The following is a 16,457-nucleotide window of genomic DNA, read 5'->3' as shown; positions in this document are numbered from 1 at the left end:
CGAACGGACGCACAGACCAGAAAACATAATGCCCCTCTACTATCATAGGTGGGGCATAAAAAATATGTATCAGTATAGTGCTTATGTCCTGGATTTTTTCAGTATAAGTATGATTCCATTCTATTATTGGTTATTTTAAGCTGCACAAAAAGCAGCATAAAAATTTATAATCTCATCTTATGATATGAGTATAAATATAAAGTCTGCATTAACAAACTAACAGTTCATGCTACAATTTATTTCTAAAAAGGGGGAGGGGGACAAAATGGTGTTCTAAGAGGTATAATCACTTTCCTAAAAGCAAATGACTTGTGACAAAATTCACAACAAAAAACTCTTTTTGAGCTACCTATCAACTATTGCTCAAATTATTATTTTATATAACAACAACAAAATGAAACTGAAAGAATGAATACCGAAAAATATAAAAATGTATTAATTAAAAAGAATTTCAACATTTTATGGTGTGAGTCTTATATCTACAGGTTTCATTAAGAGCAAGAATTGAACATCGCTCGATACAAACTTCAAGTTTTCTAATTACAATACAAAAATAACAATAGGCATAATCATAATAATCCTTTACCTAAAAAAGTCATAGGCTGGGTGTGAAGATGAAGACAGATCAGAATAAGGGGAATGTTTTCAAGAAATAAAAATATAACACTTTAAACACTATTGCTTTGCAATATAAAAATTTCATATCAAAATCATGTAGGCTAATTAATATTTTACCAAAATTAAGACTCACACCAGCTATGGGACAACTAAAATATTCATGAAATATTAAAAAAAACTAAAGTTCTGAGTCAATACAACACTAATTAATTGATACATACCCTTTCCTATGAAGAATATGAATAAATACAATTACATCACATTATAATTTAAAAATGTTTAAATTTTTTTTAGACCTAAAATAAAATGTCATGAAAATCCTCCTTCATCAGACGAGTAATTTTATAGTTTCATTTTGGAAAATTGTATAATCAGTTACAGAATATTGAATGTAGGTTGGTCATAAGTAAAAACAAACTGTTCACATGGAGAATATGGATACCCCATTCTATTATTAAAAAAAAATCCCCTATGTTAAACATAAAGAACTAATCCTCAAAAAATTTACAAAATATTAGCAAAACAATCCAAACATTAGTTAATTCATCAATAAGTATAAATATTATAAAAAAAGAAATTTAAAATCCAAATTTGTTACAAATAAAACCTACTGTGCAGACTTTGACCCATTCTTTAGTGCATTCGTCTCTGAAAGCCATGGTGAAAGGACCAAGATAGGCAATAACTCCTGCAGCTATCAACACATCACCAACTAAATTGTCAAAAATATTCTGTAAGTTTGTGGCAGCAACAGTCCACCTATCTTTCTCTCCTCCTAATCCACCAATAAGCTTTTCAGCTCTTTTTAGTTTCTTGGCACAAAGATCCACCTGAAATTCCAATCTTTCTTTCTTCTCTGTCATTTCTTGGAAAGTAGCACGTAAATCTGCAAGACGTTTTTCAACAGCTGCAAGCTCAGCACGTTTGGCATTCAGTAGTGTCATTGTACTATTAAGTTCTTCTTCTGCTTCTTTTAGTTTTTCTTTCTTTGGTGCCACAACTTTAGCCACTCTATCATATATTTCCATGGCTAAGACCCATTTACACAGACCCTCAGCAGCAGATGAGGCATTAGCTACTTTGGCGGGATCAAAATCTGGGTTTGTTATGAATTCCTTACGAATCTGCTTCATACAATGTACCTGTAGACAAAAGTTATATCATATCAGTAATTTTAATCAACAATTGAAAATATTTTCAAATCAGACAGAATCTAAAATAAGAAAACAATCACTGACAGTTTCTTAAAACTTTCTTGAAAATTTAAACTGCTTCAAGATTCTGACCTATTATCTTCCATATTCTTACAGATAAAGATACAAATTACTATGATATATTCATTTTATAAGCTATTCCAAGATCACAAACTTGTAAAAAACAAGAATATGTCCATGGTACATGGATAGGGCTCACACTATCATTTTCTATGTTCAGTGGACCGTGAAATTGGGAAAACTCTAATTTGCCATTAAAATTAGAAAGATCATATCATAGGGACTAAGTTTCAAGTAGATTGGACTTCAACTTCATCAAAAATTACCTTGACCAAAAACTTTAACCTGAAGCCGGACAGACAAAGAACCCACAAACCAAAAAACATAATGCCCATAAATGGGGCATAAATATGTGTATCAAGAAGTTAATAAACAACTGCTGCAAATTTCTGACCCTGCAGTTTTCCACATTCTAAACAAATATTTATATCAGTTATATGATCAATTTCAAGACCTATGTGACATTACTTACTGGAATATTATCTCTATCATAGGCTTTGAGATTGTTCAAGAAACTCATGTCTCCCAGAACTTTCTTTGAGGGTCCCCAGTAATCAAGGATCTTTTGTCCTGGTTTATCTGGGTCATTGACTTTATCTGGTTTGATGTCCTTCATGACACACACAGCAGACATGACAAGTTTGACACCAGAAGGTGGATTCTTCATGGACTTCACAATAACAATATCAGCAGGCTATTGGCAAAGAAAACATAATTAGCACATGTCATATTGTATTCATAGGACAAAGTACCATTTTCCACAAATTTTTTGAAAATGTTCATGGAATACACCTTAATTTCTTACACAGAGTTCATGCAACAGTTAAAGAAGACTATATTTTACCTAAAAATTGATATCAGATGAATTTTGAGTTAATATAATTGAAAAGCATCATGCTTTTACAAAAAATGTTTTTTTTCTTTACCGGTAAACATACTTTTCAATGATTTTTTTTTATATGCAAATAAAAATAGGTGATACAATAATGGACACTGTGATAAGTTAAGATACTTGAAATTAAATTTTCCAAACCATGCATTTTCTGATTTCAAAAGAAGCACCATAATGACACAAAAGATTTATAGCGAACCCTATTGAACCTTTCTATAGATTCACCTGCAAGTTACCTGTCCATTTAAACTTTTGGCAGTTCTATTGTCCCATCTAACAAATACAACAGGTATTGTAAACTGTATAGTTTATTCACCAGGACCTTTAAATTTCTTCTAAGAGAAATATATCACTCATTGATTAATCTACCTCAGTAGAAAATTTATCTGCTAAATTGATAGAAATTACATGTTTCACATAAAAAAAAAATGCCTGTGATTTCATGTTTATTAAACATTTATAATATTTTTTTCAATATTTTCAAAATAAATAATAACTTAATCATAAACAGTTTGTTTTTAAAATAAAAAGTATTGTTCGTATGAAAATTTGCATTTTTTAGTTTTTTGTTTAGTAATAGATTACTTTTAAGAAGGCCTTAATATGTAAACATCAACATTTTTAGGTTTTTTTTATCAATTTTTTTTTGGAAATAGGAATAATGTTAATTTTTTTTAGGAATCAACTTTTATTAATGTTTGAATCAGTGTTTACATTCAACAGATTGAAAATATAATACATTCAAACTCATATACAGTTTTTTTATAAATAGTAAACATGTTATTTCCATCTAATTTAGCAGATAAATTTTTTACTCAGGTAAATTAATCAATGAGTGATATATTTCTCTTAGAAGAAATTTAAAGGTCCTGGTGAATAAACTATACAGTTTACAATACCTGTTGTATTTGTTAGATGGGACAATAGAACTGCCAAAAGTTTAAATGGACAGGTAACTTGCAGGTGAGTCTATAGAAAGGTTCAATAGGGTTCACTATAATACCTTTAAGGTATCCAGTGCAGCAAGAGCAGCCTCTAGAGCAGGAATAGCCTCTGCAAGTTCTGCCTCACATTCATCTTTCAGAGCCTGAGCCTCTGCAGCCTGTACATTAGCTACAGCTTCATCAGCTTTGACTATTTTACTTGTAGCCTCTACTTCACCGGACTCCTTCTCTATAATGACCATCATCTTAGAGTTTTCCTCTGCTGAGATGACCAGCTGTGGCTGGAGTTCTTCCAGTTCTTTTTGCATGTCTGCCACCTAGTAATGACCAAACAAAAATAGTATCAGAACAGCTGTTAATTAAAAAATTTGGGTCCTCCCAAAAAGGGGGGTCGTTTTGACAATAATCTGATACCAGAGTCAAACTTAAGAACAATAACTAATGATTAATTAAGTATGTATGATATCAAAATACAGCTTCGGGAATAGATAAAAATATTTTAAAAAATCTCCATCTCAAACAAACAAAATTTCATGTGAAAGATTTTCTATTTGCAAAAAAAAAATTACCTGTGAAGCAGCAAAGGCCAATTTCTCTAGACCAACCACATATCTACGTTTGGCTTTAGATATCTCATCCTGTTTACTTTGTAGTAAGTTTTTGAATGAGTTGATCAACTCTAAGTACGATGTTGGTGTAACATAATTATGTCTGCCTAACTGATTTAAGAACTTTGTTGACAGATTAATGGTGCTCTGATGGAAGTGCTTGACAATCATGACAGATTCTTTCCTGTCATGGTCAGAAAGTTCTGTATTCTCCAAGAATTTATTGGCTACTCTCTCTAATGCATCATCTGGCCAAGTCTGTTGAAAGATAAGCATAGAAAAATGGCATCAATATGGATATGCATGAAGTAATGTGAATTATTGAATAACATAGACAACTTATACTTCAGATATTTAAAATGATACAGATCTATCGTATTTTTAACATTACTGAAACAAAAAAAAGTGGCATGTTTTTTACATTTTAGGGCTGCAGGACTAAAGAAAATATCCTAGGATATAAGAAGCTTTGTAAAAACTGACCGTTACTTAGAGCCTAAGATATTGTATAGAAACTTGACTATTGTTAAAGACCATCATTGTTTAGGTTGCTATCTCATTGACATATACAATATATCTCCTCTTATTTACATTTACCTCGATCTATCATTTACACAGCAGTTAGGGACTGGAAGTTTGTTATGGATATTTCCAATGAAACTATCAGTAATATTACAGAATAACAGAATTGACTTACCTGGAACCAATCAATAGTACAGCAGTTAATCAAAGATGGAAACTGCCTTAGTCTGTTACGGAAAGCATCTCCTATCGGACTGAAGGCTATGATAATATGTAAATTCTCTCTGATACGATTGACAAAGAAGGCAAATAATGCCAGTGGACTGAAGTCGGCCATCTTGTCTCCAGCTTGTGCTACTGGTCTAACAGTCTGGAAGAAATTAAATTACACATTCATAAATACAGCTGTTTTGACCTCTTGAACATTATTTAATAAAACAAGTTTTCTTTAAAATGACAAAAAACAAATTATTTGTGAAAATATTCTAATTAGAAAGTGTGGCTTACCTCCATAATTTCTGCCTTCTCATCAGCAGGGAACAGATTAGGGACCTCTCCTGTGTTTAATAAGTTATCAATGTCCTCCAGGAATGATTCCTCTTTAATTTGGGTGTCTGTGACTAAGAATACAGTTGTCTTTCCACTTGCTCCACATCCTTTCAGTACTGACTGTAAAATACATTTATTGTCATGTTTACTCAATTGTACAGAATAATGAGAATAAATTATTTTTTTAAAGTGTCACATATTGATTAACATCTGAACAATATACAGTAAAACATATACAATATTTAAAATAATCAACACCCAGCCAAACAAATTGACTTATGAGACATTAGAGGTATACAATCTACAGTTCAGCTTATTCATACAAAAATTGTAATTAATCTGTTAATTTAAAAGTGAATACATGTCATATATATAAATGTTTCTTGGTTTTATGTTATTAGAACAATAAAATGTTGATGTCATATCATTGTGTTTTCAAACATTTCTTCAAAACTTGTTAACTTCAAAGTGATTAAGAGTTTGAAATTTATTTCAGATATCTATATATTGTTGAAATCTGCATGTTGACCTTTAGATGTCATTATGTTGACCGTTGTTTTTATTATTTAGTTGCTGTAACATTGATGTGTACTCAACAGTTAAAACAATAATTGTCTAAACGCGGGCAATTTAAAACTCTATGGCAGTTGTCAATTTTTGAAGGTCATATGGTGAACTCTAGATGTGTATTTCAGTAACATTCTGATGTTGTGTTTATGTCCAACTGATTTTAACCAACAGCTACTTTATTATTCTTACCTTAATATCCTCTCTCCATTCTACTTTTCCATAGTTCTTTGAGATTTCTGGTTGGAAGAGATCATATCCTGCCATGGCTGTTGCTAATCTAGTTAAGGATTGACGACCACTTCCTCCTACGCCTACTAACAAGGCATTACCTCCTGGGATTCTCAGAACACGACAGATACGAGACAAATGTTCTAACACATATCTGAAATGGATCATTTCTACTTTGAAATTCAGGAAAATGTATAAAAATTATTTTGATATGAATTACTCAATTTTAAACATTTAAAACACATAGTTTTTTTGTTAAAATATTTCAAAACTATATCTTTATTTTTCTAATAAGATCATAGTTACATATTAAATTTTGGCATCTACCTTTCTGCAATAAAAAAAATATATTTTGAAATCTTTAACAACATCTTATTTCTGAATGAATGACCAATTCTTTATACTGTACAACAATTTCAAACTTTATGAACATAACATTATATGGTGCTGACCTGAAGATGACAAGATTCATTCTATTTTTATGTGTATTATTGTACTCTTCTAAACATTGCTCTACAATGGTGTACATAGAGTCAACAGATTTCACTTCATCATAAACTCTCTCCTCAGCCTCGGCATCAGGGTTCATGTAATCACCAAACATTAAACTTCTTAAATCATCTTCTTTAACCTGTAGAAAACAAATAGTCTTGCTACATTTTGGTATCAAACAAGACTTTTTTTATCCTCAGCTTCAACTATCCTCAAATTACCGGTAATATAAATATAAATGTACTAAGCTGAGATAATTTATTCCATTGATATACAAGTAAAGGGAAGTATCTTTATATCCTTTGAATTCACTGCTTATCTGAAATTTCTTATATATTGACAATCCAGTGATTTATGTCAAATGCCTGGTTCACAGAACTTCTACTTTATATCTACTGTAAACCAACTTATTTCCTCGGATACTTTATTTCGCATTTTACCTTTTTCTAGACCACTTCGCGGCTATATAATTTCACGATTTTCTAATTCACTTGAAGGTACGGTCCAAGTTTAACAAATTTGCGATTTACATTTGCGTTATTTATCTTCTTGCCAAAGTCACGAAAATAAATCACTCGCGAAAATAAGTTGGTTTACAGTATACTATTTTTAATCTATACTTAGACTGATGTGATAATGCATGCAAACAAAGTAAATCATCATTTGTGATTAAAGTAAGAGGTATGCTAATTAGGTAATCCCTGGGATATTAATTAAACTAAAGTGGGTGGAACTGTATCTGATATAGATATACAAAGATGTGGTATGAGTACCAATAAAAATTCCCCATCCAAGTGACAATATATAAAAGTAAACCATTATAGGTCAAAGTAAGATCTTCAACACAGACCTTGGCTCAGACCGAACAGCAATATTAAATTCATACATTTACTCCACTTTTTAACAACTTTAAATCAATTTTATCTAAGCAAATATAAAAGTTTGAATATATTTGAATAATTAGATACAGTTCCACATGTTCTAGTTCAGGAATAATTTCCTAGAAATCCCAATGATCGCTGATTTACCTACATGTACCTCTACCTTTAAATATATACTCTTCAATAAATAAAAAATAAAAATAACTGTAACAAATAATTTGCAATTTAAATATGTGACAAAACAAAATGAAATTATATAAAAACAAATACATCAAAAGATTAAAGAGTGCACAAGTGAAATGTCTCATCTACCTTACTGAATTACTACACAAACTCAACTTTATCAATGAACATATATATGAGGTCCAGTTATGATGATAATGTCATCATTACTCATTACTCTATTCCATACACAAAATAAAGTTGACCTTTGCTTATAATATCTGAGAAACCAACCTTATAAAAAAAACCTTAACATTGACCAATGAACCATGAAAATAGGTCAAGTTAAGATGAACCCTACCAGACAAATATGTACACTTTTATTTGTTCTATTCACAAAATATAGTTTACCAACTTCTTATAGCATCTGAAAAACAGACTCAACACTTATCATGGTAAGATGAACAGACATGTATACAGCCCAAATAATCTTGATACTAAATAAGTTGTCTTATTACTTATAATAACTGAAATTTCATGTGATATGGAGTTTATCATGCATTCATTGAACTAAGAAAATGAGATAAAAAAAAATCATAAATATGTCAGACGGAAACTTCACTTCAAATGGTATCATTTTAAGAATGAAATCTACAGGTTTTGATAAAATAAGTTATTCCAGAACTCTGTTGAAGTAGGATTAACATCCCTATGTCAAGCATTCTGCAGTAATCATTGCAGGTGAAACAAAATCATCAGGCATTGAACTCTCACCTCTGTATCAGAACGCTGTTAACAAATAATATACTAACTAGATAAAACACAAGAATCTAGCTAACTACTTAATTTGAATTTCATATCTACAAATAATACTGTTAATATACCCTGGTTTATTTGTAAGTTAAGCAAGAACTTATTTCAGTTTTAAAACTTCCAGAAATTTAATATATAGTTATAAATACTTGACTAATTCAAGAATTGTATATCGTACACTTGCATCATCTTACTAGAATTCAAAACATATAGAAAGAAAAGCCAAACATTTATTTTCAGAATCTAGAACAGCTATTAGCAGAGTGAAAGAGAATAGAGTTTATGACAAAAAATGTCAATGCTTTTTTATATGTCTCTGACAAAAAGTTAACATGACAAAGACTTGAAAATTATTACATTAGATTGTAAATCTTAAGAAATATATCAAATCATAGATCGAAAGATTACTGACACTTAATAACAATACTTTCAATAGGTCAGTTTCATTACAATAAAGTTCAAGAAAGAAAAGATTTTTTAAAAAGTTCTTGAACAAAGTAAACACACTCCTAGACAACATGATCTAGCAAGAAATATCTATATTTCACACATTTAAATTGATACCTTTGATGGAGGTCCCTGTTACAGATAAATAAATACTACATTATAACAACATAAAAAGTCAATATCAGTGATCTTGCCATTTGATTAAGGACTTTCCGTTTGGAATTTTCCTCAGAATTCGGTAGTTATATTATTTTACTTTTTATTTATTTAAATAATATATCTCAAGAAAAACCTAAAAAAAAACCACCTTATATTTAAATGTTTGTTTGATGTCCAGGATTATTATTAATCCAGAATAAGGCAAATTCTAATATGTTACCATTAGGGGCTGTAATATGACAGTCTCTATCCAAAAAGGGCTCCAATGGCTTTTCATACTTTAAAGGTTAGCTGTTTGAAACTAATTTCGAAATGCAGGCATGTTCATTTAACCTTTCAGACAATTTACTTCAATGTTCTCCAGATTTTAATAGCACTTTTACAGCCATTTTCAAACTTAATCTGAGAAAAACTACTTCTAAGGGGTTTCTGTTTTAGTTGTATTATTAATCCTGACAATGAAGACATTTATCAGAAAATGTACCTTTCCTTCTCCGCTGCCACCACCGGCCAGATGTTCAAATAAACTGTCAAAACTCTCTTTAAAGTAGTCCTTCACAGCATTCTGTGTGGTTCTATAAGATAAAATACATTCTTAATCAATAACACTCATTTTGTAGATTCTCCATAAAAATTTACCACTTTTCATAGGTGAATAACTTTCAACTAGACAACAGTATCTGAATAAATGAAAGTCGAGTATGAAACTAAATAATCAACTTTTCATTAAAACATTAACATCAATTCATATATTGTTTAGAATGGTTCAATTGTTCTAAAGATTCGTAAAAAGTATTTCATATATAGTCCAATGTAAAACAACTTTTAAAGGCCTATATGATACATGTTGGGGATTATCATCATTACAAATCAATATGTCTCAGTAAGTGTAAAAGAATGAATAGGCCTTAAATTTAAACCAAAAAAACAACCAACCATAACATGACTTACTTGAATAACCATGATCTGTCTGCATCATCTGTGAGCCGATCGTAGAATACTCTCATCACTTCATGGACCCATAATCTGTAATAAGTCATTTTTTCATGCAATTTTTTTCTTCTGATCTTTATAGAGGATACCATAATTTTTCGATATTTTTTTTTATTATTAACCAAAAGAAAAGCTAAATCTTGAAAGGGATAGTTTTCCAGAACAGTGACTTTGTCTTTACAATAAACAGCAAATGCAAACGTTTTTTTTTTTTTTACATATTTGACTTTGAGTAAACAATTATTAACACCTTGAATGTTACTAAAGCTAAAAGAAACATATACAGCAGTTTATCTAATTCTTGTAATTTGTTATTTAGCAAAAACATCAATGATAACTGTAGTGTATGTCTATGGGTTTTAATGCTTTTATCTATATTGTGTGCCTATAGGCAGTTGTTATCTACCTCATCATCACACGTTTGTTTTCCACCTCATTCTTCTTGATCAGACACACTCCAAGGATGACTCTGGAGAAATCTCGTAAATTAAACACGTAATGTGATTTAGCTGGTGTTGGTAACAGGTTGGCAATAGCTTGTTTATACATGTCATTTGTGGCACTAACAATCATGTTACCAAGGGCCAGGAAATCTCCTGAAAACTCAGCACCCTAAAAAAACATATAAACAATCATAATTTATTAGGTTCACAAATCTCCTGAAAACTCAATACACAGAACATATATTAATATTAAATAGTTTGTAGGACCAGAAAACCCTCTGATAAATACAAATTTACAATCATGATTCCAAGAGCCAAGACAATCTAGGCGACAATCTAGGCTGTACCTTGACCAATAATGGTTTACTTTTATAAATTGTTATTTGGATGGAGAGTTGTCTCATTGGCACTCATACCACATCTTCCTATATCTAGATAAGCAAGTTTGCTGTTTAAATTGCAAACAGCTGCTGAGCTAATTATTTTAGGCAATATGCCTTTTTCATACAAGTTTTTTTTTATCTTTAGTATACTTACTCTCATGTAGGTAGATATCATTATGGAGAATATTTTGATCATAGTGTCTTCACTGAAGGAGTTTATTCCAATCATGTTAAAATGTCTCATAAATCTGAGAGTCACATCATTTCTACCTCCTCCTGGGGGTCCCATGGCACAAATCAACTGGACATCTTGTAGTAGAAGTTTAGACGTTTCCTTCAAGTCATACCTTTAAGCAAACAAAGCATTTTAAAATCAATATAATCAATTCTTATGAATATGGAACCAAAGGTACATTGTGTCTGCCATATTTACTTCTAATGCTATCCCCAAAAAGTTTATATGAGCATAAATGATGAAGAGTTTACTGTGTTTTTATCTGATCTCATTGAAAAGGATTTGAACAAACATGATGCATTATCTACATGTTGTAACTGAATACTGTCATCACAAACATTTCTATGAATTTTACAGTCTAAAGTAAAATGTTCAGTTCTTGGTTAAGTGTTGATTAGTCTTTAATTTGCTGTGTATTGTTTTAAAGATCTGTTTGTTTTTTTGTTTTATCTTGAAGTACATGGAATTTCTGTTTTCTTTTGACTTATGGGTTAGGATAGGCTCTGTGGTATTTTCTGCCTCTTTTAAAAAAAATTCACCATAGGCAATACCACCTTTTTTTCTGGGATTCCAATAATGCATCTGGTCTATTGCCATAACAGGATATTTAAACATTTTCTTAAATAGTTCCACATTCTCTGTTATAAAGTACAACAAAAATCTGTCACTCACCAATAACCATGATCCTGGAACTGTCTCAGAAGTTCAATAGGAGGTTGGGCACCATATACTTCTTTAGCTGGCATGTTCAAATCATCAACAAAAATAACAGCCTTTTTACCCATCTGTGGTCCAAACACACCTTTCCTACGTTTGTCTAATCTTGACATTATAATGTTCTAAAAAAAGAAAATTTCATTGAAGTTATTGATGCTTAGGAAAACAGATACAGTTTTTCCCACTTATAAGATAAATTGGGACATGAAATTCCCCAAAAGACTCAGATAAAAATAAAAAGGGGTTGATTTACCTAATTTTCTTAAGAATTATACATCATTGCAATTTTGTGGAAATCTTTTAAGCAGTTTTTAAGATGTTTTGGATTAACAAACTGATATAGAATACCATACCAATCTAATGGTCATTCTTCAAGAGTAAATTTCAATCTTTTGTCGCACAAAATTGGTGGTTGTCACTTGTTCTAGATATTCAATTTACATTAACATAAATTATTACATAATCTTTTTTTATGTCCTTGTAACTTGTGGTCATTATTTAGGGAATAGTTAAAGGTGATTTCTGTATGTTAGGACATCTTGTTTTTAGTAAAATTTGGTCAATAGAATAAAATGGTCTGCAACTTATTGATTTTATTTGTATAATGTAACCCTAAAGTTTTATCAAACCATACCTAAACATTTTAAATAGGACAGTTTTTATTTACCTGTGTTTGATTAGCACTGGTCTGTGCTGAGAAGTTGACAAAAGCTGGAAGATATTTATCCTTAGAAAGACCATTCATCAGTTTGTCTTGTACATACACTGACTTGCCTGTACCAGTTGGTCCAACAAACAGAATAGGTCTAAAATATAAATAACATAATTTTATAACAGATGACCAAATTTGGTATAAAATACTTCTGTGGCTCTGCATGGATACACAAAAGCAATTTATGTACCTTGCAAGTTTGGGAACTGCCTTAACTGCTAGAAAGTTGCATTGGATGTGAGATTTTAGAATTTCATAAAATATATCATTAAACAACAATTGTGTCTATCAAAGCTGATTCCTTTTATCAATATCATGTCCTTCTTAGTTAATCATAATATCATCCTTAAGGGGGCTCGCGGGTGTAAATCATTTTTTTTTATTTAATATAGGATTTCGCTAATTTTTTCTATAAATGAACTTTATCTTATACCTAATAGAAAAATGAAATAAAAAAATAGGGTCACCATTCATTTACGCTCACAATCTGCCTTCGAAAGAAGCATGCATTTTTGTTAATGTCCATTTTTTCTGTTGAACTAATAGGAGAAATAGCGGTATTATCGAAATAAAAAAAGAACTAAATTACAGAAATCGCTTAAATTTTAAAATCATTTAGTTTATGTACAGCTGATTCGAAAACAATAATAAAAAATATAGGTCACCGATGAGTTAAAAAAGATATTTCAATTTTCATGCCAAAAATGGCATTTTTGCACCAAAGGGAGATAATTTGGAGCTTTTCCAATGCTATCTACATTTTAAAAGTCACCTGGGGCCAACCAGTATTGATTTTTTTGGAATGATTTTGTACCATATGACAAAGTAACAACTACTTAAGGTAATTAATAAACTTTGTAAAGAAAAATAAATGTTTGATTTTTTTCTAAAATTTCAATACCCGCGAGCCTCCTCAAATCACTTAAAATCTTATTCTGATAAATAAAAGAAATATGAATAAAAAAAAATTTTTGTCAACAGATGGGGCATAATTGGTTTCAACCATACTTCTCTGACATCACATAAATCAACAAGACTTATTCATATATCTTATAATAGTAATTAAAGGATAACAAACCCCAGAATGTCAGAAGATTGAAATGAAACATTTACATACCTAGAATGCTCAATACACAGCTCCATTAAGAATGAATATCTGGCTGTATCCATGGTTGGTACCAACATTTCTCTGATTTTTTTGGCCTTTATTTCAAGATTTTTTATCAAATCATTCCAGTGTTTCCAAGCTCCACGATTTTTAAACTACAAATATAATGAGGTCATTTTTACTACAATAAATTCTATACAAAAATTCCTGACATGGAATGAAACTATTTTTGTAACTCTATTTCAGTATGTGCTATTTTTGAAAAACACAAAACTTAAAGGATGAAAAAAATAACAAAAAACCTTAAAGTAACAGGAGCTTGAATTGTGAGCTTTTACCCGTCTGAATTAATTAAATGCCTAAAAGACTGAGAACATCAGTGTTTTATTAACTTACTTCATAAAATATTTCATAAACATGCATATTATCAGGAATGGGTACATCCAACTTAGCTCCTACAGCCTTAGGCATGGGGAATTCTTCCTGCTTTCCAGAAATCAGCTCTTTGAAGAAAACATCAAACTTGTTGCGTCCATCAGCATCCACACATGCACCAATACTCCAAGGTATGGAAAACAATATGGCTGACTATAAAAAAAATAATAAATACCATATTGCTGCTCTGTTACTAGATTTATAAAAATCAGAATTAAGGTGTTGAGTATGGAGGTATGTAAGATAGCCAGATAAAAATTAAAACCAATCTTTTTTTGTGTGACATGTGTATGACATTTAACTTTCTTCTCTTGTAGAAATTTTTAAGTTTAGAAAATCCAATTTTAAAACTGATATATAATTTCTATTAGTAATAAAACCGAATTTTAACATTCTTTGAGACATGTCTTAACCTTTAATGCAATTGGTGGATAGCAACACTAACAGTCAAGTCACTGTAACTAATGTATATATGTATATATAAAAGGATCATTATCTATGAACTATGATAAGAATTGTAAAAAGCATTATTTGTCTTGTTTTCATATGCATAAATTTAATTTCATTCAGTAAAAACTTCAAATCTAATGAAGATTCATTTTGTTACTGTTCTTATTTTGTATAAAGTACCTTGCCACGTCCACTTTATTTTTGTCCATCTGATGAGTAAAGCCTTTTTCAACTGATTTTTATAGTTCGTTCTTATGTTGTACTGTTATACCACTGTCCCAGGTTAGGGGGAGGGTTGGGATCCCGCTTACATGTTTAACCCCGCCACATTATTTATGTATGTGCCTGTCCCAAGTCAGGAGCCTGTAAATTCAGTGGTTGTCGTTTGTTTCTGTGTTCCATATTTGTTTTTCTTTCATTTTTTTTACATAAATAAGGCAGTTAGTTTCTCGTTTGAATTGTTTTACATTGTCTTATCGGGGCCTTTTATAGCTGACTATGCAGTATGGGCTTTGCTCATTGTTGAAGGCCGTATGGTGACCTATAATTGTTAATGTCTGTGTCATTTTGGTCTTTTGTGGATAGTTGTCTCATTGGCCATCATACCACATCTTCTTTTTCATATTAAATTCAATCTTTCTAACGTAAACACAAACAACAAAAACATACTGACAACACAATGATTAAATGTTTATTCATCCTATTGTTACTTACCACAGCATAAACTTTGAGGTTTTTGTTGTCATGGGCATCTTCAGCATTTACATGCTCATGCATAAGCATGTCAAACAAGTACATTAATGACCTCACTTGGTTGGCATAACGACCAGCGACATATTCCTTAAAAATGAAATTCTCACAATAAACATAATTGATGGTTTTATTAATTTTGGTTCTAAATGCTCTTTAACTTCATACTTTATTTGTCCTTTTTAACTTTTTTGGATTCAAGCATCACTGATGAGTCTTTTGTAGACGAAATGCCCGTCTGGCGTATAGACAAAATTTAGTCCTGGTATCTATGATGAGTTTATTTTTACCATGATTTCTTTTTCATTTATTCATTTATAGACTGCTGGACTTATATAAAAAAAAAATTGTATTTCATGAAAAATAACAATATGACAAAATTTAAAAAAAATGTAAACGAAAAATATATAGTGCTCACTTGGAATATAATGGTTTTCTGATCATCAAAGCCCATTATCGCACCACAGTAAATTATCACATTGTGATTGGTTTAACGCCGTCACGTGGTGACCCCCTATGAGACCGTAGGGGGTTAGTAAGTTTCATAGGGGGTTCGTGACGCGGTAATGGTGACGTCATATATTAATGTTGTTATGTTTCGTTGATTATTTTACAACAAAACGCAGCAGAAAAAGACTGGCGTGCGATAAATTCGTTATACGGTTAACTATTGACCCCTTACGGATCCAAAGAGGGTGAATAAAATCCATAGGGGACTCGGCCTCCGGCCTCACCCCCTATGGATTTTACTAACCCTCTATGGATCCGTAGCAAACCATATAACTTATAAAAGTATGATAGTAAAGGGTTATTGCATGAATATTGTCCAGAGTAGAATTTTATATTGCACAAGCTTGCGAGTGCAATATATGTTCTTCGAGGGACAATATTCCCCAATATTCATGCAATAACCCTTTTATTGTATAGCAATATAATATTTGAAAGTAAAAATTGGTTTAAATTAAGACTGTCGTTGATGACGTCATGAATTTTGAAGATTTATTGCACTAGTGCAATGTTGGAATTATTGCATGCTAATGTTTGGTTACTTTCTATGGGAAATATTATATTG

General features: G+C 30.9%; 1 protein-coding gene across 9 annotated transcripts in view; it reads right to left on the bottom strand.

Annotated features, from left to right (window-relative positions):
- The window catches only part of LOC134688602 (dynein axonemal heavy chain 12-like), a 65,253-nt gene that overhangs the window by 18,614 nt on the left and 30,182 nt on the right, over positions 1-16,457 (bottom strand). For 7 of the 9 annotated variants that reach the window (XM_063549442.1, XM_063549441.1, XM_063549432.1 and 4 more), the window contains 18 exons: positions 15,350-15,475; positions 14,147-14,338; positions 13,760-13,905; positions 12,598-12,736; positions 11,886-12,052; positions 11,133-11,325; positions 10,559-10,764; positions 10,111-10,185; positions 9,644-9,734; positions 8,515-8,529; positions 6,658-6,836; positions 6,167-6,359; positions 5,366-5,527; positions 5,034-5,228; positions 4,298-4,594; positions 3,788-4,045; positions 2,365-2,586; positions 1,230-1,760 (listed from right to left, as the gene is read on the bottom strand). In XM_063549442.1, coding sequence (XP_063405512.1) covers positions 1,230-1,760; positions 2,365-2,586; positions 3,788-4,045; positions 4,298-4,594; positions 5,034-5,228; positions 5,366-5,527; positions 6,167-6,359; positions 6,658-6,836; positions 8,515-8,529; positions 9,644-9,734; positions 10,111-10,185; positions 10,559-10,764; positions 11,133-11,325; positions 11,886-12,052; positions 12,598-12,736; positions 13,760-13,905; positions 14,147-14,338; positions 15,350-15,475 — 3,387 coding nt within the window. Of the gene's footprint in view, positions 1-1,229; positions 1,761-2,364; positions 2,587-3,787; positions 4,046-4,297; positions 4,595-5,033; positions 5,229-5,365; positions 5,528-6,166; positions 6,360-6,657; positions 6,837-8,514; positions 8,530-9,117; positions 9,133-9,643; positions 9,735-10,110; positions 10,186-10,558; positions 10,765-11,132; positions 11,326-11,885; positions 12,053-12,597; positions 12,737-13,759; positions 13,906-14,146; positions 14,339-15,349; positions 15,476-16,457 lie in introns of all 9 variants that reach the window. The other 2 variants (XM_063549440.1, XM_063549443.1) reach the window with 2 other exon arrangements.

The sequence above is a fragment of the Mytilus trossulus genome, chromosome 1 (assembly GCF_036588685.1).
Source record: "Mytilus trossulus isolate FHL-02 chromosome 1, PNRI_Mtr1.1.1.hap1, whole genome shotgun sequence".
Taxonomy (NCBI): Eukaryota; Metazoa; Mollusca; class Bivalvia; order Mytilida; family Mytilidae; genus Mytilus; species Mytilus trossulus.
This window is presented reverse-complemented; position numbering and strand designations above follow the sequence as displayed.